Source organism: Puma concolor, chromosome C1, assembly GCF_028749965.1.
Source record: "Puma concolor isolate L17-30 chromosome C1, mPumCon1.1.hap2, whole genome shotgun sequence".
NCBI lineage: Eukaryota > Metazoa > Chordata > Mammalia > Carnivora > Felidae > Puma > Puma concolor.
In genome coordinates, this window is record NC_141674.1 from 150329846 (window position 1) to 150353768 (window position 23923).

At 35.6% G+C, this 23923-nt stretch overlaps 2 protein-coding genes across 14 annotated transcripts in view; one reads left to right on the top strand and one right to left on the bottom strand.

The window, feature by feature from the left end:
- The window catches only part of MARCHF7 (membrane associated ring-CH-type finger 7), a 59600-nt gene extending 40047 nt beyond the window's left edge, over positions 1–19553 (top strand). For 4 of the 11 annotated variants that reach the window (XM_086718714.1, XM_086718721.1, XM_086718722.1 and 1 more), the window contains 5 exons: positions 1901–3008; positions 5546–5715; positions 10464–10573; positions 13734–13847; positions 15403–15713. In XM_086718714.1, the coding sequence (XP_086574840.1) occupies positions 1901–3008; positions 5546–5715; positions 10464–10573; positions 13734–13847; positions 15403–15561 (1661 nt within the window). In that variant the 3' untranslated portion in view covers positions 15562–15713. Of the gene's footprint in view, positions 1–1900; positions 3009–5545; positions 5716–10463; positions 10597–13733; positions 13848–15402; positions 15714–16166; positions 17873–18226; positions 18409–18452 lie in introns of those variants that run through there. The other 7 variants (XM_086718715.1, XM_086718716.1, XM_025935361.2 and 4 more) reach the window with 7 other exon arrangements.
- A 752-nt stretch (positions 19554–20305) lies between these two features.
- LOC112861305 (CD302 antigen) overlaps positions 20306–23923 on the bottom strand; it is a 135315-nt gene continuing 131697 nt past the window's right edge. For all 3 annotated transcript variants that reach the window (XM_025924643.2, XM_086718711.1, XM_086718710.1), the window contains one exon: positions 20306–22914. In XM_025924643.2, the coding sequence (XP_025780428.2) occupies positions 22712–22914 (203 nt within the window). In that variant the 3' untranslated portion in view covers positions 20306–22711. The remainder of the gene's footprint in view (positions 22915–23923) is intronic.

The window sequence follows — 23923 nt, forward strand, 5'->3', positions numbered from 1 at the left end:
CTGTGTCTGTCTGTCTGTCTGTCTGTCTCTCTGTCTCTCTCTCTCTCTCTCTCTCTCTCTCTGCCCCTACCCGCCCTCCCCAAAATAAATAAACATTAAAAATGTTAGAAAAGAAAAAATCGTAAGAGAAATACATATATCATGCCTACTGTATTTACCAGAAAAATCTGTGGATAAGTGGACCTATGCAGATCGAATCCATGTTGTTCAGCGATTAACTGTATAGTGTAATAACTACTTAATGGTAAATTTCTGACCTAACTAAAGCTTGAAATCAACATTTTAAGGCATAATTTAGAATTACTTTTGTTTAACATGAATGTGCCTTTATTCATTCAGTTGAAATAAAGACCCACACTATTTCTGTCAGTGTATTAAGGTTTTCAAAATTAAATGTCATAAAATAGTAATACTAAAAAAAAGTGCTTATTGAAGTTGACAGATCTAGCAGGCAGAGGTGGAGTTTGATTTACACAGAAGAAAATACATTTGTTTGGGGCACCTACGTGGCTCAGTCAGTTAAGCGTCTGACTTGATTTTGGTTCAGGTTATGATCTCAGGGTTCTTGAGATCGAGTGCCTGTGTTGGGTTCTGTGTGGACAGCACAGAACCTGCTTGGGGCTCTCGGTCTGTCTCCTCTCCCTGCCCCTCCCCTGCTTGTGTTTTCTCTCTCAAAATAAATAAACTAAAAAAAAAAAAAAAAAAAAAAATTGTTTTAGGTAATCTCTTCACCCATTCTGGAGCTCAAACTCACAACCCCATCAACTGAGCCAGCCAGGCACACCCTGTGTAGGTTATTTTAAATAAAGTTATTGGGGCAGTCTTTGCCATGACCAATGAAGACCTCTTTTTATTTGTTTGGTTTTAGGTGTATGAGCTGTAGTATATAGTATCAGTGGCGTCTAGGTTTGAACGTCTAAAAGTATAGGGTAGAATAGATTTAGCCACTAACAGTTTATCCCTTCACGAAGGTCCATGTGTTAGCACAGTAGCAATCTCACTCTTTAAGTTAAGTGTGTGGATGAGAATTCTTTATAAAGGAATGCTGTAGTATTTCTCATCCCATTTTAAGGTGTAGAACCACCAGTAGTGGGCTCTATTCTGACTCCTAGCTTCTAGCAAGTGTTGAAAAGTAGAGCTATGTCTGATAAGTAACAGAGATAAGAACTTGAAAGAAAAAAGATTGCAGGAATTTTTAGCTGTCAACCAAGGTTTGCCGTAAAATCTTAAAGATGATAGTATTTGTATGAAATAACTTTTATACTTGCAGTATAGGAAGAATCTCCAAAACACTGTCTTCCTAGGATTATTTTGCCATTATTTATTGTAAGAGTCCTTTACAGTGAATTATTTGGCTCATTGAAAATTTCTTATCCATTTAGAGGCACCTGGGTGGCTCAGTCGGTTAAGCATTCGACTTTGGCTCAGATCAAGATCTCATGGTTTGTGAATTTGAGCTCCACATCATTCTCTCCGCTGTCAGCGCAGAGTCCACTTTGGATCCTCTGTCTCCCTCTCTCTCCCACACGCGCTCTCTCTCAAAAATAAACATTTAAAAATAAAATAAAATTCCTTATCCATTTAGATGTTAGATATTTACCATATCAATTTCTGATTAACAAATTCAGACTGTTATACCTTCATTAATTTAGTAGATTTAGATGTTTGTCTCATTAGCCATGATATATTTCTTTCTTTTCAGTTTGCAGTGTTAACTTAGTATAAAAAGAGAAATACATTTATGTTTTTTTCTGTAATAGTAGTTAAGCTGTGTATTCATAATAATAGCAGTATTGGTTTGAATCCAGTGTTTCATTTTGCAAATATTAGTTAATAATTCTAAATTTAATACTCAAAATATTCCATGTAATTGGTTATCTTTCTTTTCTTTCAAAAATAGATATTCAAGACAGAGTTCCTTCTTCATATTCACAGGGAGCAAGACCAAAAGATAACTCAGTGAGCACTTTACAGTTGAATACATCATCCACAAACCACCAGATGCCTTCTGAACATCAGACTGTACCATGTTCTAGGGACTCTAATAGAAATTCTCTACGGTCAAATTTTTCTCCAAGAGAATTGGAATCTCCTCAAAGCAGTACACAGCCTGGATTTTCTTATCTTTCAAATAGAGATGAAGCTTCAACCATAAGCAGTTCAGATAGGGTTGGTTCATCTCAAAGATCATTTCAAGACTCTTCTGACAATGAAGGTAGACGGTCAACCAGAAGATTGCTGTCACGTATAGCTTCTAGTATGTCATCTACCTTCTTTCCCCGAAGATCTAGTCAGGATTCCTTGAATACAAGATCATTGAGTTCTGAAAATTCCTATGTTTCTCCAAGAATCTTGACAGCTTCACAGTCTCGTAGCAATGCAGCGTCAGCTTCTGATGTTCCCGATAGTAGGGCATCTGAAGCTTCTCAGGGATTTCGATTTCTTAGGCGAAGATGGGGTTTGTCATCTCTTAGCCAAAATCATAGCTCTGAGCCTGATTCAGAAAATTTTAACCAAGAATCTGAAGGTAGAAATACAGGACCATGGTTATCTTCCTCACTTAGAAATAGATGCACACCTTTGTTCTCTAGAAGGAGACGAGAGGGACGAGATGAATCTTCAAGGGTACCTACCTCTGATATACCATCTAGATCTCATCATATTTTTAGAAGAGAATCAAATGAAGTGGTTCACCTTGAAGCACAGAGTGATCCCCTTGGGGCTACTGCCAGCAGATCACAAGCATCTGCAGCATCGAGTAGTACTGCTACGGGTGGCTCCACATCAGATTCAGCTCACAGTGGAAGAAATACAGGAATAACAGGGATCCTTCCTGGTTCTTTATTTCGATTCGCAGTCCCCCCAGCACTTGGAAATAATTTGACCGACAATGTCATGATCACTGTAGATATTATTCCTTCAGGTTGGAGTTCATCTGATGGAAAAAGTGATAAAACTAAAAGTGCACCTTCAAGAGACCCAGAAAAACTGCAGAAAATAAAAGAGAGGTAAATTTGAATACCTGTCATAAGTCTGTAAAGCAAGAGCAGATTAGAGGAAGAAATCTTTTTTTATTTTTGAAGGGAGAAAGCATGCGAGTGGGAAGGGGCAGAGAGAGAGGGACAGAATCTGAAGGGGGCTCTGCAGTGAGCCTGATGTGGGACTCAAAGTCGTGAGCTGTGAGATCATGACCTGAGCTGAAGTCAGATGCTCAACCAAGTGAACCACCCAGGTGCCCCAGGAATCTTTATTTCTAAAATGGCTTCTCATAACAAGAAACATACCAGAAATTTCTTTCCTTAAGATTTATACCCACTAAGATGTTAAATTCTCAGAGGTAAAGTGGATGAGAATTAATAATGAAGATAGGCACTGGGGGTGTAGATTGCATCAAGATAGTCTGAAGATTATTTTTAACCAGCTTTCAATACAGCTTTTTGCATAAAAAGGCAAAAAATCTTAATGTCTCACCCCGTTCCTTGGTAGACCATTGCTAAGTAGAATTGATAAAGGGACCCCAGTGGTTTATAAATTATCAAAACTATCTGTCTTACCTTTAGTTAAGATTTATTTACCATTTATTTGTATATCTCATCTCAGACTCTTCTGGAATGAGATAAAATAAAATCATTTGCACAAATTTTGTTTTTGATGTATACATGTACACAGAATATTCTTTGTGTATTGATTTGACAGAAATAATAGTTTAAATATAGGACTTAGAATCTTTTTATGCAGATACAATCTTTGTACAGTTGATTATTTAAAAATCTCTGGTAAGAGTGAAAAGATGAAAGATCAGAGATTTCAGTCCCAACTTGATTGTTTATTTTGTCATTTTAGTGTACTTAGTTTTTCCATTTATTAAAATAATTTTTATTGTAAAATGGATTAGGATAGTTTATGTAAAATATAGGAAGACAAGACTTAGGTAAAGCTAAGGTTGTGGGGTGTTTTAACTTGTTGCTTTTTCTTCATAAATAACTAATGTAATGGGATTGTTGGGAAGCATAGCTTTTACTATTTTAGATTTTTTTATTTTTTTAAGAAGAAATACATTAAAATGTAACTCTCTGGGGATAAAGAGAGTCTGGGTTGTTGGATATTAGGCTACTACATTCCCTTTTTTCCTTATGTAGGACAAATTGTAGCATGGGACTATTCTCTTCCCGCATTTGAAGTTTGCTATTTTTCCTTTCTTGAAAAAAGATGCCCTGGTAGTCTTAGCTTTAATGTCATAGTAACTCCCTCTGATTATAAGCTGTCTGCTGATAAATGTAGTAACTATTATATTTCCTGTGTTCAAAGTTAGGTTAATTTGAGGGCAGTGGTTCAACAGAGGGCAAAGCATTAGTTTGGTAATTTCCAAAGAGAAACAAACTAAGCCAGCACCACCATGTCTGGTTAGATTATAAAGCAGTATTTGTTGGTTATTTTGTCATAGAAATAGTGTGTGCGTATTCCTTCGTTATATATTTTTTGCTAATATGTGATTTCAAGACACTCCACAAGTAAATTAATACGAGTCTAAAAAATTGAAACTCTTAAGTAAAAATAATTTAAAGTATAAGCCAGAGAAAGTTAAATCTGAAGGTAAAACATAAATATTTATGCTTGAGGTTATATCTCTGGCTTAACCAGACCATGATAATCACCTAACAGTTGTATATCTAATCCTCTTTCCATACATCTTTTTGCTGAATTCATTAGGAACCTGTATCATCCAGGTTATATTTTAGTAACAGTTTAGCATTCAGTTGTAATTTACTGAGTTACTTCTTTCATGCCAGCAGTGGACTAAGGCAATAAGCACTTAAACAAACATTAAATATTTGTAAAATATATATAAATGGCTATCATTCTGCATTTAAATTAAGCAGTACATGTGGGCCTGTTAGAGGACATAGGTTAATGAAAACTGCTTCACACTTAAAGCCTACTCTGTTGAAATGAGGATGATTAAATAAATAACATTGCTAGGGGTGGGGGAAATGAATAAAAGTCTTTGTTCTTTTACTGTGATTTAGCACAAAAAGTTTATCAGTTTAACCCTATGTGGTTCTGATAGCATGTAAGTGAAAAAACACAAGCCCATATTTAATTTTTTGAAGTTGTCCTAAATGTTTTTTTGGAGATGGGGGAGGAAAGTGCTAAGTATGTAAGTACATTACCTTTATACTGTTGGAACTGAAGTAGTCTACGGTACTGTAGAAATTAAAATTTCTTGGGATATTTGTAAAGTGATTGTGAAAAATAAGGTGTGATACGAAATAAGTGTGATATCAAAGACAAAATCACTTAAAGCCTTTGAAGGTAAATAATAGGATATCCTGTTTCATTTACCTTTAAAACAGTTATTGTCATTTTCATTCTCATTGAATTGGTTTTTAATGGTGGTTGGAGTTTTTTATGGTTGTTTGCTTTTTTTCTACTTAGAACATGAATAGAAATAACAAAAATATTGTTTGAGATTATGTATGATTTGAAATGACCAACCAGGATGAGTTTTGATAGCTGTATTTACAAGATGCTCCTTCTTTTCTAGCCTCCTTTTAGAGGACTCTGAAGAAGAAGAAGGTGACTTATGTAGAATTTGTCAGATGGCAGCTGCATCATCATCTAACTTGCTGATAGAGCCGTGCAAGTGCACGGGAAGCTTGCAGTATGTTCACCAAGATTGTATGAAAAAGTGGTTACAGGCCAAAATTAACTCTGGTAAGATTTACCTTTTTGTGTGTTTTGTTTTTGCAGTCTTTCCAAGAGATGCACGTACATATACGTTTTAGTTACCAAATCTGATTATAATTTACTGATTGTCAAATTTATACTCTTATCAAAAGTATGGTAATTAATTTTTGAAGCAAAAGCATTAATGAACTTCATTAATCTTGCTTCAAAATTTAATGTATTGTACTGTGTTTTTTTTTTTAAATATTACTTCTTTTGGGGCGCCTGGGTGTCTCAGTCGATGATGTGTCTGACTTGGGTTCATGTCATGATCTCAGTTTGTGAGTTCGAGCTCTGTGTCCGGCTCTGTGCTGACAGCTTAGAGCCTGGAGCCTGCTTCAGATTCTGAGTTTCCCTCTCTCTCTGCTCCTCCCCCGCTCGCGCGCGCGCGCGCTCTCTCTCTCTCTCTCTCTCTCTCTCTCTCTCTCTCAAAAGTAAATAAACATAAATAAGTAATTAATTTTTGAGAGAGAGAGTGCAGGCTGGAGAGGGGCAGAGGGAGAGGGAGACGGAGAATCAGAAGCAGGCTCTAGCCTCTGAGCTGTCAGTGCAGAGCCCGATGCAGAGCTCAAACTCAAAACCATGAAATCTTGACCTGAGCTGAAATCAAGAGTCAGACGCTTAACTGACTGAGCCACCTAGGCACCCCTCTTTTTTTAATGTTTATTTATTTATTTTGAGAGAGTGAAATTTAATTTTAAAGTTGAGAGAAATTTGTTAGACCATGAGTACCAGAGGACATAAGTAAAAATGACTCCTAAGGTGAGAAGGGTGGGAAATTAGATGAGATTAGTAAATGTGCACAATTTTATTTTATTTATTTATTTTTTTTAATTTTTTTTTCAACGTTTATTTATTTTTGCGACAGAGAGAGACAGAGCATGAACGGGGGAGGGGCAGAGAGAGAGGGAGACACAGAATCGGAAACAGGCTCCAAGCTCTGAGCCATCAGCCCAGAGCCTGACGCGGGGCTCGAACTCCCGGACCGCGAGATCGTGACCTGGCTGAAGTCGGACGCTTAACCGACTGCGCCACCCAGGCGCCCCAAATGTGCACAATTTTAAAAAATTTGTTTATTTGCTTTGAGAGAGAGAGAGCAAGCAGGGGAGGGGCAGAGAGAGAGAGAGGGAGGGAGACACAGCATCCCAAGCAGGCCCTATGCTGTCAGCACAGAGCCCCACACGAACCGTGAGATCATGAGCTGATAAGAAGAGCCACATGCTTGACTGACTGAGCCACCCAGGCACACCAGTGTATGCTGTTGTATGAGATTGATGGTCTGATAATAGTTGGTGACAGGAAAATAATTTGTGAGGTAGGATGGCATTAATACTGATTTTTTTTTTTTTTTTTTTAACATTTATTTATTTTTGAGAGACAGAGCATGAGCAGGGCAGGGGCAGAGAGAGGGAGACACAGAATCAGAAGCAGGTTCTAGGCTCCGAGCTGTCAGCACAGAGCCCAATGCGGGACTCAAATCTAGGAACCGCGAGATCATGACCTGAGGCGAAGTCGGATGCTCAACCAACTGAGCCACCTCGGTGCCCCATTAATACTGATTTTAATCATCATTTTGGAAGACTTGGGTAACCTGTTCAAGCTGGAGATTATGAGGCTCCTGGGAAAAATTTGTAGTTATGTAGCCAAGGCCTCCTTTGGGGTAGGGAGGTTATGTTTTCTTTTAAACTAGCCTGATCCCAGTGCTGTGGGGGAAGACCCATCTCACCTGTTGCAGCTTCTTCTTAGCTGTACGGTGGTATGATAGCTTCTTGGCTTTATCATGTCCTGGGCCATTATCAAGATTAAATGAATGTTCAGCATGGTAGCATTTGTTCTTGACACTTAGTAAGGGCCCAGCAATGTGTTAGCCATTACCAAAATGAGAAACAAGTTGACTCACCTTCTAATACCTTTGCAGTTAGACATTTAGTGTTGTGTAGGCAGGAAAACAGTTGATACAGTGTGTTAAGAACATTGTTAGGCCTAGATTGGAATAATGGCACTAAAACTTAACTGAAGGATCTTGAGTAAGTTTTTTTTTAACATTGGTTCTCAACCTTGGCTGCTGATCAAAATTATCCCTTAGAGTTTTAAAAAACATTGATGCCTTAGATCTACTTTTGAATGTTCTTAAGTAGGTCTGCGATTGGGCCTCAGATCCATTATGAGTAAAACTGAGTAATTCTTACCACATAAGGTTGTTGTGAAGGTCAAATGAGATGACATTTATAAATAGTTTCTCACAGTACTGGGCATGTGGTAAATACTCAATTAGAGGGTGTTACCAGATTATTAATAAGCTTTCTAAGATATGATCAGATGAATGTAAAGATCTCAAGAACTGAACCTTCTTGATAAATTTTCACAAAGGCTTTCTCATACTTACGTAAAGACCCCATCTAGTAGAAGATTCATTCTGGTAGAGATTGATTTTAAGCATTTATTAAGCAGCTGTCACGTATGGACTGTTAAACTCTCAGGGTATGCGAAAATGAATAAAGCAAGTCTAGTACAAGTTGAGGCGAATGCAGTCAGGGCAGTCAAGGCCTACTGAATGAGGTGGGGTCTTAATGGAAAGAGCCCTAGATTAAACATGTAGGGATAAACGGGCTTTTCCGAGCTGTATATGATCTACTGAACGTTGTTCTAGAAGTCACTTAATTCCTAGAAGAAAAAACATGAAGCACTAAAACGTGAAAGAATTTGTACTAAATGATCTCAAAGGCCCATATTTTATAATCACACTTCTCCTGCTTCTGAATCAGAGAATAGTTCTAAGAAATGTCTGATAAATGTAGGGCGCCTGGGTGGCTCAGTAGGTTAAGTGTCCAACTTTGGTTCAGGTCAGGATCTCACCATTCGTGAGTTCGAGCTCCACCTCAGGCTCTGTGCTGACAGCTCAGAGCCTGGAGCCTGTTTCAGATTCTGTGTCTCCCTCTTTCTCTGTTTGTCTGTCTGTCTCTCTCTCTCTCAAAAATAAACATTAAAAATTTTAAAAACAAATGTCTGATAAATGTCTTTCACGTTCTTTGTTTTCCATCAGTCATAGTATGGACTTATCCTGAATTTAGTTCAGTGGTACAATATTAATTGTCTTTAATTCACATATTCCAGATGCATTTTAATTTCAGTATCTCTATGTATGTTAGACTCCTAAAACAGCAACAACAACTTGGTTTTAATCATATACTGGAAATATAGTGACTATCTTAATGTAATTTGACTACAGGACATTTTGAGACAACAGAGAACATACTACCTCAGAATAGCACTCACTTTCTGTTCAACTATTTTCAAAAGAAAATGCATATAAATTACTGCTGTCTTAGACTTTATGCCAGATTTTACTGTTTAAGAGCTTTAAGAGCTTGAAGGCAGAGGTTGCTACTTTTCTTTTTCCTTCTAAATTTTGGCATATAACAGTCAACAAATGTTAATTGAATCTAAACTTCTACCCTGTTAATCACATGACTTCTCTACTTTTAGGGTGTGTGTGTGTGTGTGTGTGTGTGTGTGTGTATTTTTTTTTAGGATATATATACATATATATATATACACACACACTTTTAGGATATATATATATATATGTATGTATATTTTAGTTTAAAGCTGTCTAAAAATAAGCATGGGGTAGAATGGCTATATGTTTAATTAGACAAAATTACCAATGATTTAATTGGAGCCAGAAGTTTAGGAGTAACCAGTAACTGCATATTGGACAGAAAGAACTCTTTTTCCTTTTGTGATAAAATATATATAAAGTAAAATTTCCCTTTTGACCATTATTACATGTGTAATTCAGTGTCATTGAGTATGTTCAGAATGTTGTGTGACCACCACCACTGTCTACTTCCAAAATTTTATTACCACCCCAAAACAAAAACTCTTCATCCATTAAGCAGCAGCTCCCACCTCCCCTTCTCCTGAATCCCTGGTAACTTATTTACTTTCATCCATGTTGTAGCATGTATCAAGACTTCGTTCCTTTTATGACTGAAGGGAGCTGTTTTTACCTAGACAAAGGTGGATTCCTTTTGTTCCCTCCTAGCTTACAGGGAATGCACATTTCTTTTTTTTTTAAATTTTTTTTTTTTTTTCAACGTTTATTTATTTTTGGGACAGAGAGAGAGCATGAACGGGGGAGGGGCAGAGAGAGGGATACACAGAATCGGAAACAGGCTCCAGGCTCTGAGCCATCAGCCCAGAGCCTGACGCGGGGCTCGAACTCACAGACCGCGAGATCGTGACCTGGCTGAAGTCGGACGCTTAACCGACTGCGCCACCCAGGCCCCCCGGGAATGCACATTTCTTAGAGGACAAAAGGTCTTAGGTGTATATTGTCACATCAGAGATACTGGCCTGGATATAGGTAACTAGTTGTTTAGGATACTACATTATTTAACATTGTTTTCATGGCATCTTGCCAAGGTACTTAAATAAGAAGCGGGAAGTACAGATGATGTTCCATTGTCAGCTTCCCACCATCAAGGATGGGGTAGCATGCATTTCTGGAAGGAAAAAAATGGACACCTAAATAATGGATATAAGCTTAGGACCTGACAAGCCACATTAGTGTTAACCAGTTGTTATTTTAGGAGACCTTACCGGTTTATGGCAGTAATGCAATCTTCCTTCCTTTCTCCCTTTTGATTCTCTATATTCTAAGCTTAAAACTTTACAAGGAATAGTATTTTGTGGAGACATAGCAAACTAAGTTTTCCTTTTAATTTTACTAGGTTCTTCATTAGAGGCTGTAACCACCTGTGAACTCTGTAAAGAGAAGTTGCAGCTTAACCTGGAGGATTTTGATATTCATGAACTACATAGAGCTCATGCAAATGAACAAGTTAGTATATTTTGCCTAATTTGGTAAGTGTCTGTTCTATGCTTAAAGGACAACTCTTGAAGAAAAGATTAAGTCATGGTCAGAAAACCTGCATTAAAATAATAATAATAATGTTTTTAATATAATTCTGTTACCACATTAGGTATTATATGATTCTATAATTTTTCATTTTCCCCCTAACTTTTTAAGGCACAAGGCACATAACAAAGTCACAAATTTTAAGTGTAAGGTAAAATTCATCATATGCTTCCTAAATAAACCTAAAAATAAGGAAAGCTTAGGAAATGGGTCCCAAAGCAGGCATGCCAACCTTCTCTCCCCAGAGCTGTCTCAATTGTGAATGCCTCTGAGTACTGGAAAATAATTGAAACACCAAACCCCAGATCTGCATCCTGTTTTTTTTTTTTTTTATGTTAGGAACAATTTTTTATGTGCCTATATGATCCCCTGTTCTTCCTCATGTCTGATTCCCTCTACCCTCCCCATTCCGCTTCCATCTATATGTTGAATGAGTTATCTTATGTGAAATCATTTATTCCAAGTTCACATTGTTTTTCTTTCCTTTAGTATTTGTATCACTACAAATACATAATGTCAGGATTTCTCTGATGATACTAAAATTTTATTTCATATATTATCCTCTCATGTCTCAGATTTTTTTTGGTATGTATTGATCTCTCCTTCCCTTCTCCCCCCATTGATTGGATCACTAATTTTTCTTGAAACTTAGAGCTCAGTATTTTTTCCTTTTTAAAGGAAAATTCAGGTGGGAGATGTTGAAAGATTATGAGGATAACTCTAGGGCCATACTATCCAAGTGTGCTTATTAGCATATTTGTGATAAAAAGAGAGGTGATGGTGACAGAATGCATGAATGCTTGAAAAACACCTTTTAAATGAAGTGTTTGGACACGTTTCTCCCTTTTTTATTAAAGTGAAGTTTATGTAATGTAACCATTTTAAGGTGAACAGTTTATTGGTACTAGTACACTTGAGCACTGCACAACCATTACCTCTCTCTAGTTCCAGGACATTTTCATCTCTTCAAAAGAAAATCCTGTACCCATTAAGTAGTGGATCCCTATTTCCCCCTTCTCCCATCCCCTGGCAACCACCAATCTGTGTTCTATTTGACTTTGTCTATTCTGGATATCTCATATAAATTGAAACATGCAATATATGATCTTTTGTGGACACTCTCTTTAAATGTGCGAATATAGATAACCCTTTGAAAATCTGATTAAAACCAAGGAACACTCTTTACAAAATAAACATAGACACAAAATCTGCATATAATTTAAGGGACTCCCAGATCTCTTGAAGCTAATTGCCTAGGTCCAGGTTAAGAATCACTGATCTAAGGAATGAAAAAAATTAGTTGATATAGTACAGATGCTACTCTAATACTAGTTATTGTTTTATTCCTTAATGAAGCCAGTTGTCCAAAAGGAGTACCACTTTCAATAAGGAATTGTCTTAAATTCTTAAGGAGTCTCTCTCTAGACAGCTAGAGTTGTAAGTTTTTTAAGTTTTGGGTTTTTTTAAGTTTTTTTTTAATGTTTATTTTTGAGACAGAGACAGAGCATGAACGGGGGAGGGTCAGAGAGACAGACACAGAATCTGAAACAGGCTCCAGGCTCGGAGCTGTCAGCACAAAGCCCGACGCGGGGCTTGAACTCACGGACTGCGAGATCATGACCTGAGCCGAGGCTGCTTAACTGACTGAGCCACCCAGGCGCCCCCTTAAATTTGTTTTAAATGCTTTATTATTTATTTTTGAGAGAGGGAGAGACACAGCGCAAGTGGAGGAGGGGGCAGGGAGAGAAGGAAACAGAATCCAAAACAGACTCCAGGCTGTCAGCACAGAGCCCAACAAGGGGCTCAAACTCACAAGCCGTGAGATCGTGACTTGAGCTGAAGTGATATGCTTAACCAACTGAGCCACCCAGGCGCCCCTAGACAGTGGTATTTTAAAGAACAAGAGGAAATAGTATGGAAAGATGCAAAGATATTTTTATTTTTTTCCTCAAAATCAGAGTAGGTTTCAAAGAATGGTTTTTTCCTTCCATTCTTTCTGTAGGTACTCCATCATGTCTCTTAAAGGTGGTTCTTTGGCTTTTCAGTACAGCCAAGAGTATTTTTCTTGTTCTTCAAGGATTTTAATGATCCACCTCTTAAATAATTGAGAGGCATTGAGAAATATTAGGTGGAAAATGACAGTCTTGATGAAGCTTTCTGGCTTTAACATCTTTGTTCTTAGTGAATCATGGATTTTAGTGGTCTGACAGATACCCTCATTTTAAATGATTAGTTTATAATACATTTTAATCTTCTGGATGCATGATTTTCTTTTAAGTTAAAAACAAACAAAGTTAATGAAGTGAAGCATTTAGAGAAACTTTTAATTTCAAATTTGTTGAGTATTCTGAAGAATCTATAACCAGTTACTTGCTGAAGTTGCTACTAAGAACATAGATTTCTTAAGTTATCAAAATATGATATGATTTAGAGATCACTGTGTAACAGTTACAGATTAGATTTTTTAATAGCACTATATTCATGATTTGTTTTCTTAGCTTCAAAACCAACAGAACAGCATTGAACCAAAGATCTATTTTTACCCATTGCAAATTTCTATGTGAATGATATGAGGAAGTTACTTTACTACCTTTTTTTTAGTTCATTTTTATATTTAGTGTTGCCTTTAAGTTAATTAAATTACATGAACAACCTGTCAGAATAGGATTTTAGTCACATAATGTATTGATTTTTGCTGTAGATGAAATGGTAATTTTTAAGCAAATAGTTATAGCTATCTGTGTAATGAAATCAGTTTTCAGCTTTATGTGGAACCAGAGCATTCATTCCACCATCAAATGATTTTTCCCACTTTTATATAAATCATTATATAAAGGAAGACTATATGAGAATGAAAAGGTTATTCACACACCTATTTGAATACATTATATGGCAATTGGTGAACTTTTATGAAACTATGAAAGACAGCTCTTTCTTTTTCAATAATTGGCATTATACTCTTCCTAGGAGCTGGATGTAAATACATTTCCTCTAGTTTATCAGTATGCTATAAGTATCAATCTCAGTTCTACTAATTTTTCATTCTTCATTTTTTTTTTTCTCGTTTGCTTTCCTGTTGAAGGCTGAGTATGAGTTTATCAGCTCTGGTCTCTACCTAGTTGTGTTATTGCACTTGTGCGAACAAAGCTTTTCTGATATGATGGGAAATACAAATGAACCAAGCACACGTGTCCGAGTAAGTAATATTGGAGTTGGGGGAGCAGGGAGGGTGTGATGCAGTAAGTGTTCGCTTTGGAAAGCAGATTGTCTTACATGTTTACATTTTGTTTTCTTTAGGGAGCTCTTATATTAAAATGTGCCTTGAAAATAAAGATAATGTAGATTTAATAGGAATTGCTTTCTTCCTTCTTTATCAAGCAGGCTAATTTTTTCGAAAAGCTATTTTTAAAGAAGTAATTTTCTAGCTCTTGAAGGTAATTGGAATATATTTTAGTGAAAAACAGGGATGGAATTGAAAATACCTAGGGAAAATGCTCTTTTTCATTTGGGAGGGGAAAAAAACAACTCATTATTAAATTGAACTCCAAAAACCAAAAGAGTATGGGAAATTAACTTCAATTTCATTTGTTACTATCCTGTAAAAGATTAGCAGTGTACTAATTTTTAAGTATTCATATTACTAGAAACTACTTAAGATACGGACTATTGTGTGTTTACTCTGTACACTCTTACCTTAATGTTAACACTTGAGCTGGCTGTCTCTTAGGTGCTTATGAGTGTAGGATACTACTTATCTCAGTGTACCATAGGAAATTTATACTCTCTGCCTTGCCCAATTTGTGTGGCAGGGGCTAGGGCCTGCATCAGTACTGTAGTATTGTGAACACTTCATATCTTGAAATGTGTTCATAAACATATACTTCAGACTATTTTTTAAATATTCACTTTGTTAAAAATGGAGCCAAATTTCTGGTAGGTGTAATGTTTTTGTTTTATCTTGAAAATTACCAAATAATCAAAATTACCAAATATATATAGTTTGGAAATTGGTAAAACATTTTTCTGTAATCCTCATGTGAACATTCCTGTAAGCCATTTGATAGATTATTATCATTGAGAGAAAAGAGAATGAACTATCAAGAGCATTTATAATTTGAGCAAAGATCTCTGGACTTTTAAGTACTTTAGAAATCGTAGTACCTAAATATAGTAGATGCCATAAGATGATTTCCTAAAAGGTAACTTATCTTTTCAAAATGAATAAACCTTTATATAAAGCATATAATTCATGCCTTTGTAAAAGGTACAAATTATTAAAGTGGAAGTCATTTTCACAAATTTTTTTTAAGTATTGAAATAAATGTAATACATCTGGAGCTATCAAATTTAGACAGGAAGATAAAATTGTTCCTGTTTTGTTTTTTTGACCACTAAGAGTGTTCATTTGTGTCCACGTTGTAATGGTTTTAATTTTTTCTCCATAATTTTTTGAAGTGTTGTATTTATGCAAGACAGAAATGCCATTAGATAAAATTATCTTATTATAGCAGCTTTCAGTTTCTACGTGATTCATGATTTCTACATGACCATTTATATAATGGTGATTATATACAACAGTTAAAAAATATTTTAAGCTTGTAATTTTTGATGTGGGGGTAGAAAGACCCCTCTTTTAAAGGCTTAAATGGTGGTTGACTTTTTAAAGTAGAAATGAATCTCCTATACTGATTCTCTTTTTAGATCAATTTGCAACATTTAAACTACTATATTTCTTTCTGCATTGTTTCTAGTTTATTAACCTTGCAAGAACTCTTCAGGCACATATGGAAGATCTCGAAAGTAGGTGGAATTTCCCCTTCCCAGACTTGTTGAATTTCTTTTGCAAATTAAATCCACAGACCAAAACCTTACTGTATACGCTTTCTACCAAATTAGAGCTTCATTTATAGGCGTAGTAATACCATAATAACTGATTTGGGAAAGATGGGTTGGGCAACTGACCTTTTTCAAAGCATATTTTTAAAAAATAATAATTTTAAGGTACAGAAGGATATATTTTAACTAGTGTTTTATTTAAAATTTTTACTTTTGATCACCTTTTTTTTAAAATTTTTTTTTTTCAACGTTTATTTATTTTTGGGACAGAGAGAGACAGAGCATGAACGGGGGAGGGGCAGAGAGAGAGGGAGACACAGAATCGGAAACAGGCTCCAGGCTCCGAGCCATCAGCCCGGAGCCTGACGCGGGGCTCGAACTCACGGACCGCGAGATCGTGACCTGGCTGAAGTCGGCCGCTTAACCGACTGCGCCACCCAGGCGCCCCTTGATCGCCTTAATTTTAATCAAAAAGAAAACTTCTGGTCAAACCACACTTCTAAATCTGTTAGGTGTGTGTGAGAGAGAGAGAGAGAGAGAGAAATTTTGTTATTCATCTTTGTTAGATCATTAAAAGTTTTCCCTGGGTTTGTATATAGTTCTAGGAAAATAGGGGTGAAAGATTCCTAGTTCTGAGTCCGTAACAGAAGCCATAGTTTTTTTTTTGCTCCTTGTTCAGGTCCTCATGGACCTTTAATAGGCAGCCAGCTCCGACAGCAACTCCAATCTCTTAAGATCACGTTCCAGCATTAGGACTTCTGCCTGGGCTCCCATGTGAAGGCACTTAATGCCCAAATCTTTACAGGCATCTGCACAGCTTAACCTCAAAGTCCTACAACCTCCAGGGTGCTTCGTACCAGGTGGGCACAGATATTGGTGGCTCTGAAACAGTTCCTGGGAATTCAAGATTACCCTACCTATTGTACTTTTTCACCCAAAGCAACTGGCTCCCCACGATCAGATTCCATTACACTCTTGGAAGTGTTTTAAAATATATATTCTCCACTTGATTATTTTCTGTACTCGTCTTAAAAACACTTGTGGAGTGTTACCTGTAGTGTGCGTGTTTTTTTTTTACCTTTAGGGAAAGCTCAGCATCCTTTGAAGTAAAGTTTGAGAAGGACTTGGTCTTCATGAGAGCCTTTTAATTCCTAGAATATTCTAAGACTTGGGTTGTTGTCATTAAGTTTGTACTATTTTTAAGTTTTGAAAGGATTAGAGGTACAACCAGATGCCTTTTTACAGTTTAGTATGTGTGAAAATGGTATATAAAGGAGTCTGGTATATAAAGTGGGAATTCATTTGGTGTACATCTTTTTTTTCTTTTATATAAACTTCTTCACATCCCTTATGTTACCTAACACAAAGATCTCTTTTAGCAAATTACAATTCATACTTTGCCAGATGTGATGGTAGTAATTTGTTTTAGTTGATAGTAATATTTTCCCCAGATTGCTTTACTTTTTTTTAAACTAACATTTAGTAGTTTCCTAAACATAGCAGTGTCTACTGCCAACATGTAAGAAAGACAGAGGTGAAATATACCCAGATTCAGCTGAGAGTAAAAGCTGTTGTGGGTGCTACAAGCTTACTCCTAAGTACCAGAATATTAATGTATTCTAAAAGTTGGTTCTCACTGAATTTTCTTCTCTTGTGGAGTTAATTGAATAGAAAACATGAGAAGTTCTCTGAAAAACTGTTTTATTTCTTAGTTTGTTATTTCTCCATAATATAGCATAAAACTTAACCATAGGATTTACTCATTCATGAGCCAAGTATATGCTTGCTATCATTTACTAAAAATGGATTGAAGATTTCTGCAAGATAAATTGAAACATGAAAACTTAAGTTTCATCCATACATGTAGGATGTTTTTGTTGATTCCATTTGTTGGGTGCTCTTAAATATTGGGTCTAATATTAATACAAGAAGAGTATACATTTAACCTTTCTGCCCTTGATAATAGGGGAAATGCCGGTTGGGTGTTTATTTTAGTGAATTCCATTTTCCTCAACACATAACAGTTTAGAGAATCCATAGTTTTATACTTAGGTCCCTCCTATAGACATTCCAGGATGTTTATTTTAAACTTCTGAGCTACTACAATGGCTCTTAAATTGAGGTCAGAAATGTTACAAACATGATGTTTCTGACAATGTAGAGGCATAGGAATAATCTCAAAAGTTTTTTACTAAATCCAATTGTTTAACTTAGGCTGTGTCTATATAAAAGCTTTTTGGACTAAATAGAGCTTTTTCTTGGCATTGTATAGACATAGCTTTGATGTAAATTGCAAGAATACCCATAACCTATTCTGTGTACATTTTTTTTCATTCTCATCGGATGCATCAAACATGCAGCGGTAATAAACCAGATTCTACTCAGGTGTGTGAGAGCACTTGCCTTAAGTTCATTTTTTTCTCTAGTGTCTAAATCATTAGCTACTGTGAACACAGGCTGATCTCCGAAGCTTTTTAGAAGACGTTCTTGAAGCACATTTTTAAGCATTCTCATTTTTATAAAAACTAACATAAAAAGATGTGGGGGTGGGAGCATTATGGATGGGCATCACCCACAGTCAAACCACCCCTAACCCTGTCATAACTTATCATTTGACCAAACAGAATACTAAATTGGGTTTTTTTATTTTACAAGTCATTGCTGTTCTGGCTTCATATTTACACATCCATTCTCATCCCCCTTAAAATCATTCTTGATCATCCTGTTTTCTTTCAACAGCTTCAGAGGATGATTCCGAAGAAGATGGAGACCATAACAGAACATTTGATATTGCCTAACTTCATATAAGACAAATGGATGATCTGTGAACAAGTGTTTATTAAAACTGGCAATTACGTATGATTTAATTTTGTGGGGAATGCCTATTGGAGATATATATATATATATATATATATATATATGTATATGTGTGTGTATATATATATATATATATATATATATTTAGATATTCTCAAGTATTGCTGAATTAAAAATTCTCCTGGACCTTTTAACATGGCCAATGAATCTGATGTTTATAAACTGGTCATCAAAAGTATTTTTCTTTTCGGTGAGTGGGAAAATGTTATCCTTGTTTTAAATATCTAATGCTGATAACCTTTTTTGTGTTTTGATTACTGTAGTCATATTTATGAAAAAAAAATGGTTCATGTTTTTAGTTTCTTGCTAGTGAAAAAAGTGGGACAAAATATGCTTTTGAAATAAAATGGCACCTAATTATTTTTCTTTTCAAAAATGCCTTAAGTTACAGTCTCATTTTCATGATCATTTGCTTCCAGTGTTTTTAAAAAAAATAATTGGGAAGTTATGAAAGCATTATATATTAGGTTCCCAAAGTTAATATGAATCCTAAATTCACTTAGCAATAAAATCTAATTTTTAAGAAGTATATAAATATAAAATGTATAAATGATGGATAAATTTTTGTATTGATTTGCAAAATGCAGATTATATTTGATAAGCCATAGTATGTAGATATTCCTTTTAGGAGTATTACAGCTGTAAATTATATCGGAATTGCCCATCAAATGCTATTTGGGAAAAAAAATTACTGCAATCTCAAGTTAATGGAATATTTTTAAATCCCACATTTCAAGTTTAAAACACTGGTTTTCAATGTGTTTTTTAGTGTTGTCACTTCTTTATAGATAAATACGATATAAATAACCTGTTTGGATCCTGGTCGTTTTTAACTGTTCCTTGGTAATTCTGAGCATTTATTTACTGACTTAATATTTTTCACCACTTTTGGAGAACAGATGAACATCACCTGTTCACCAATGAATAGATCTACACCATGGTCAGGAGTTGTGTATAAAGTTTCATAACACTGTATATATTTCCTCTGTCAACACCCTTTAGGATATACTTTTAAACACCTTCAGGTGGTTTCAGATTTAAATAGTCTTATGTTATGGCAACTAACTACATTTTCAGAACCTAAATAGAAACCATGTAATTTCTCAAATGTGAGTCAACAGTTTGGCCACACTTTGTTTGTCTTAATGTAAAACCTTGGCTGGAAATAAAATGCATACTGATTGATTTACTTTATAGTTTGAAATGTTTCCTTTTGAACTGGTGGTGCTCAAAGTAGACTTCAAACCTTAAAGCTTTTTTAAGAAGTAAAATCCCAATTCATACAAAAATATAAATTAAAAAAAATTTTTTTTTTTTAACGTTTATTTATTTTAGAGACAGAGACAGAGCATGAACAGGGGAGGGTCAGAGAGAGGGAGACACAGAATCTGAAACATGCTCCAGGCTCTGAGCTGTCCGCACAGAGCCCGACGCAGGGCTCAAACTCACGGACTGCGAGATCATGACCTGAACCGAGGTCAGCAGCTTAACCGACTGAGCCACCCAGGCGCCCCTAAATGTAAAACATTTGCTCAACTTTTACCTGTTATCTCTGTATTGCCTTAAAGGAAAAATACAAAATTAAGGATACCAGTTTCACTATTCTGTGGGCCCTTAAGGGGTGCTTTGAGTTTCAAACATTTACACTTTTAATAGACTCAGCATGAAAGTTAAGTATCTTCTACTTAACCCACGAAACTTACTTAAAAATTTAAATAGTAGGGGGCGCCTGGGTGGCTCAGTTGGTTAAGCGTCCAACTTCGGCCCAGGTCATGATCTCCTGTTTTGTGCGTTTGAGCCCCGCGTCGGGCTCTGTGCTGACAGCTTGCTCAGCCTGGAGTTTGCTTTGGATTCTGTGTTTCCTTCTCTCTCTGCCTCTCCCCCATTCACTCGCTGTCTCTCAAAAATAAATGTTATTTTTTTTTTATTTAGTAGAAAACATTCCATTGGTATGCAGTTTATTGTCATATTAAATGCTTAATGCCAGAAATACAGTGGCTTGAGCTTTATAGTATACTTTCAGTTCCGTAGTACCGCTTACTATTTCATATTTCAATATTGCATAAGCTTCTGATACCCTGTACGTGTGAATTACTTTTAAAACCATATAAACAGAAATAGACCATAGAGCACTCACTACAGAGAATGCAAATTCCTAGGAAAATGCAGTTTAATGTTATTCTCTCTAGATACCTGCCAAACGTAAGAATTTATACTGTCCTTATTAACCAAAACCAAGATGTTGAAGAAAGCAATTTATACATTTTGAATATAAATAAGCATGGTTATGTTGATAATATTAAAAATATACATACAAACTTGAATGACCCAGTTTGCTGTTGACCACTGAATAGATGCAAAGGCCCTGTTACAGATGTTCTGATGTATGAAGAAAATTAAGATTTAACACTTCACTAACCAGGGACCTCTAAGGACTTACTTGAAAAGTGAAATCAAATATGGAAAATTAAATCAGTTTAATGTAGCCGTTTTGTAAGAGCTGCCATTGGGTAGAAGTGATCAAAATGAACAAAAAATTAGTTGTATGGGAGTTAAGTGGAAGGGGAGATTCTAGAGCAGCACTGTCCAGTAAAACTTCGTGATGATGGAAATGGAAATGCTCTGTAATTTGTATTGCCTATTACGGTAGCTGCTACATGTGTTTGAGCATTTGAAGTGTGGCTGGTGCAACTGAGAAACTGAACTTTATATTTAATTTTAACATAAATAGCCACATGTAGCTTGTGGCTACCATATTGGATACTGTAGAAATCTGTGACTATTAGAGAAAGTTTTAAGGAAGAGTTAAGATCTTAGTTTTTAAATGACTGGTAGAATTTGAATAGAAAAAGGAAGGAATTCCAATCTGTTCACTATTAATAACTTACCAAGAATAAAATAGTATCCAAAAACTTAGAAATGTAAAGCTCTTACAGAGTGTAGTTGTTTTGTGTAATAAGGCTAGTGTAACATCTGTTCTTTTAGTACCACACAGCCATGCCATATAGTCTTGTCAGCACTTTGTAGTTTTTCCTATGTCATTAAACAACAGTGCCATTAATTGTGATGAAGGAGGTTATTCGTAATGCCAGTGGACACATCGTGTAAGCTGAGACTTTGTTGCCATTGGTCAAGCTTGAGATAGTGTATCTCCCCATAAGAAAAGTTTTTCCCATAAGATAATTGATGAGACATTGGTTAGGGAGAGAGACTACTACTTTGAGCTTTCAGGGTTTCTAAATACAGTAAATCTAATTTTATGTGAACTCCATATATTTATCTTTTCTAGTATTTTTAAGCTATAAAGAATGCTAAGGAAAATCACTCTTGATTCAGCTCTCGTTTTCATTTTTTACCCCCAGAAAGATTCTTCTCACCTTTGTCTTAAGATGTACGGAACATGTACTGAGAACTTTGAACATCACAACTACAGTAGTATGTAGTGTTTTTCTGCAGTTTTTGCTAACCTAGTTTTCATGTCCTTGAATGACAGTTCATCAGTGTTCAGGGAGCATTGACACACCTTATATAGGAACAGATCTGGAGGTAGAGAAGAAATATTCTTAAATAAAGGGGCTCTGTGATCAAAGCATTATCCTCACTGCCATCCACTTCCACACCTTCCTGGTATGGCTGTAATCCTTCTTGCTTCAAAAACTTTATAAAATTTCATTGACATTCTAACCATTTGTTATTAGTACAAAATAAGATTTCTTGTCCAAAGTGATGTTCTAAAAGTAATGAAATTTTAAAATGTGGAATATGGGGTGGTTAAAATCTAAAAAATTTTCTACATCTAACTCAAAAGGGAAGATAAAATTAGGGGAATTGTCTGCCACAGTAAATTGTAATGTGTGACGTCTTAATGTATAGGATCTTTTTAAAGGTATGTTTTCTCATGTTTATTAATAAAAGAGCAAGACCTAGAAATTGGTTAAGACCTGGTGATTGCTAAAACTACAGTGGTAGGTAGGAGTTATTTTTGTTTTTGTTTTTTTCCCAATTCTAACCTAAGGTGGTTCAACCAAATGGGAAGGAAGATAGAGCAGTAGACTGGGTTTTTATTTTTATCTACTTTACTACTTTGGGCTTTATTTAAACTTTTTTAAGTGAAAGGTACATTTAGGGAGGTGGTTAAAACTACCAAATTGTATTTATGATCATTGCTTTTTAAAAACTTATGATGAACCTAAAGATCAGTTTTTGTCACGATTACATGAGAATAATGAATGTTACTGGAATAAGGAAATATACCATGAAAACTGATTTTCATCAAATTTTACATTAAAATCCTGTACAGGAAATTGCTGTCAACATTTGATGTCTTAATCTGAAATTTCCAAGATCTTAGTCAAATTGAACAGCATACTCATTTTCTTCTGCAACAACCAAAACACAGTCGTCGTTATAAGGTGATTGGGGTGCAGTTGAAAAAACTGTGGTGAAACCAGAATCCAAATTTCTTTTGTACAGGAACCAAACGATTGCTCCCAAAACTGTCAAAATTACTGTGCTAGCAATCACCAAAGCTGATATTAAAATGTGGTTATCTGAAAAGGAAAAGACAAAAAAAAAAAATATATATATATATATATATATGGAAATCAGGACACCCAGTTGCTAGAACTGCACTTGGGGGGGGGGCATAAATACAGTTTCATCATGTAAATATTTGCCTATTAGAATTTCCCACACTGATGAGAAAAATAAAAAATTACACTTATTCAGATTTGTATTTGTTAGCTTGAATGACTGCCATTCTTAAGATTTTAAGTTTTACAATTCTCCATTCTAAAATGGAAATTACCTACACTCAGGGTATATCACGGTTCTACGTGTCTTCCTTGTATTTTACTTCCTAGTCTAAGACTTCCTATTTACTGCTCTTTTCAAGACTAGTTGTCTTTAGATACTTGTTTACATTAATGAAACTTATTGGTTCATCTGGCTTTTGGCATTTAAAATTTGTTATCACTGAGAAAAAACAAGAATGGCAGTGAATTATCTCCCTTTTTCTATTTATTCAGGTAACTATATATATGTGTGTATTCCTGAAGTAATTACAACCTTGCAGTCCTTGGCTACTGAAAACCCTCATAAACTTTCCATAAGTCAGTCAGTCCAGGGAGATTAACTCAGTTTAGGAGTTAGGAGGAAGAAAATGGCCACTAAAAGGAAAATTCTCTCCTTTTTGACCTTTAAAGTTTGTAGCAGTCACAGTTTGGTAAGGTTTGGGGTGTATTATTTGTGTTGGACCTTTAGATGAAAACGGATCAAGAAAGCCAGGCAAATAGTTGCACAGTCTTATGAAATATTTTTTTAATGAATTCAAAGACAACTTTGTTGCTAGTTCTTTCAACAACTCCTGATAAGATTTTGAGAACCATCATAAACCTACATACACTTTTGTACGTAAATCTCTGTATCCTTTTATATTCTACTCAGTAAATATCCTTCCCCCTCACCCAAATATACACATGCAAATGTTCTACAAGATATGTGTCAGAAAATACTGTGCTCCTCCTGTCCCACTGCCACTCACCCTGAATTCCCATTAAT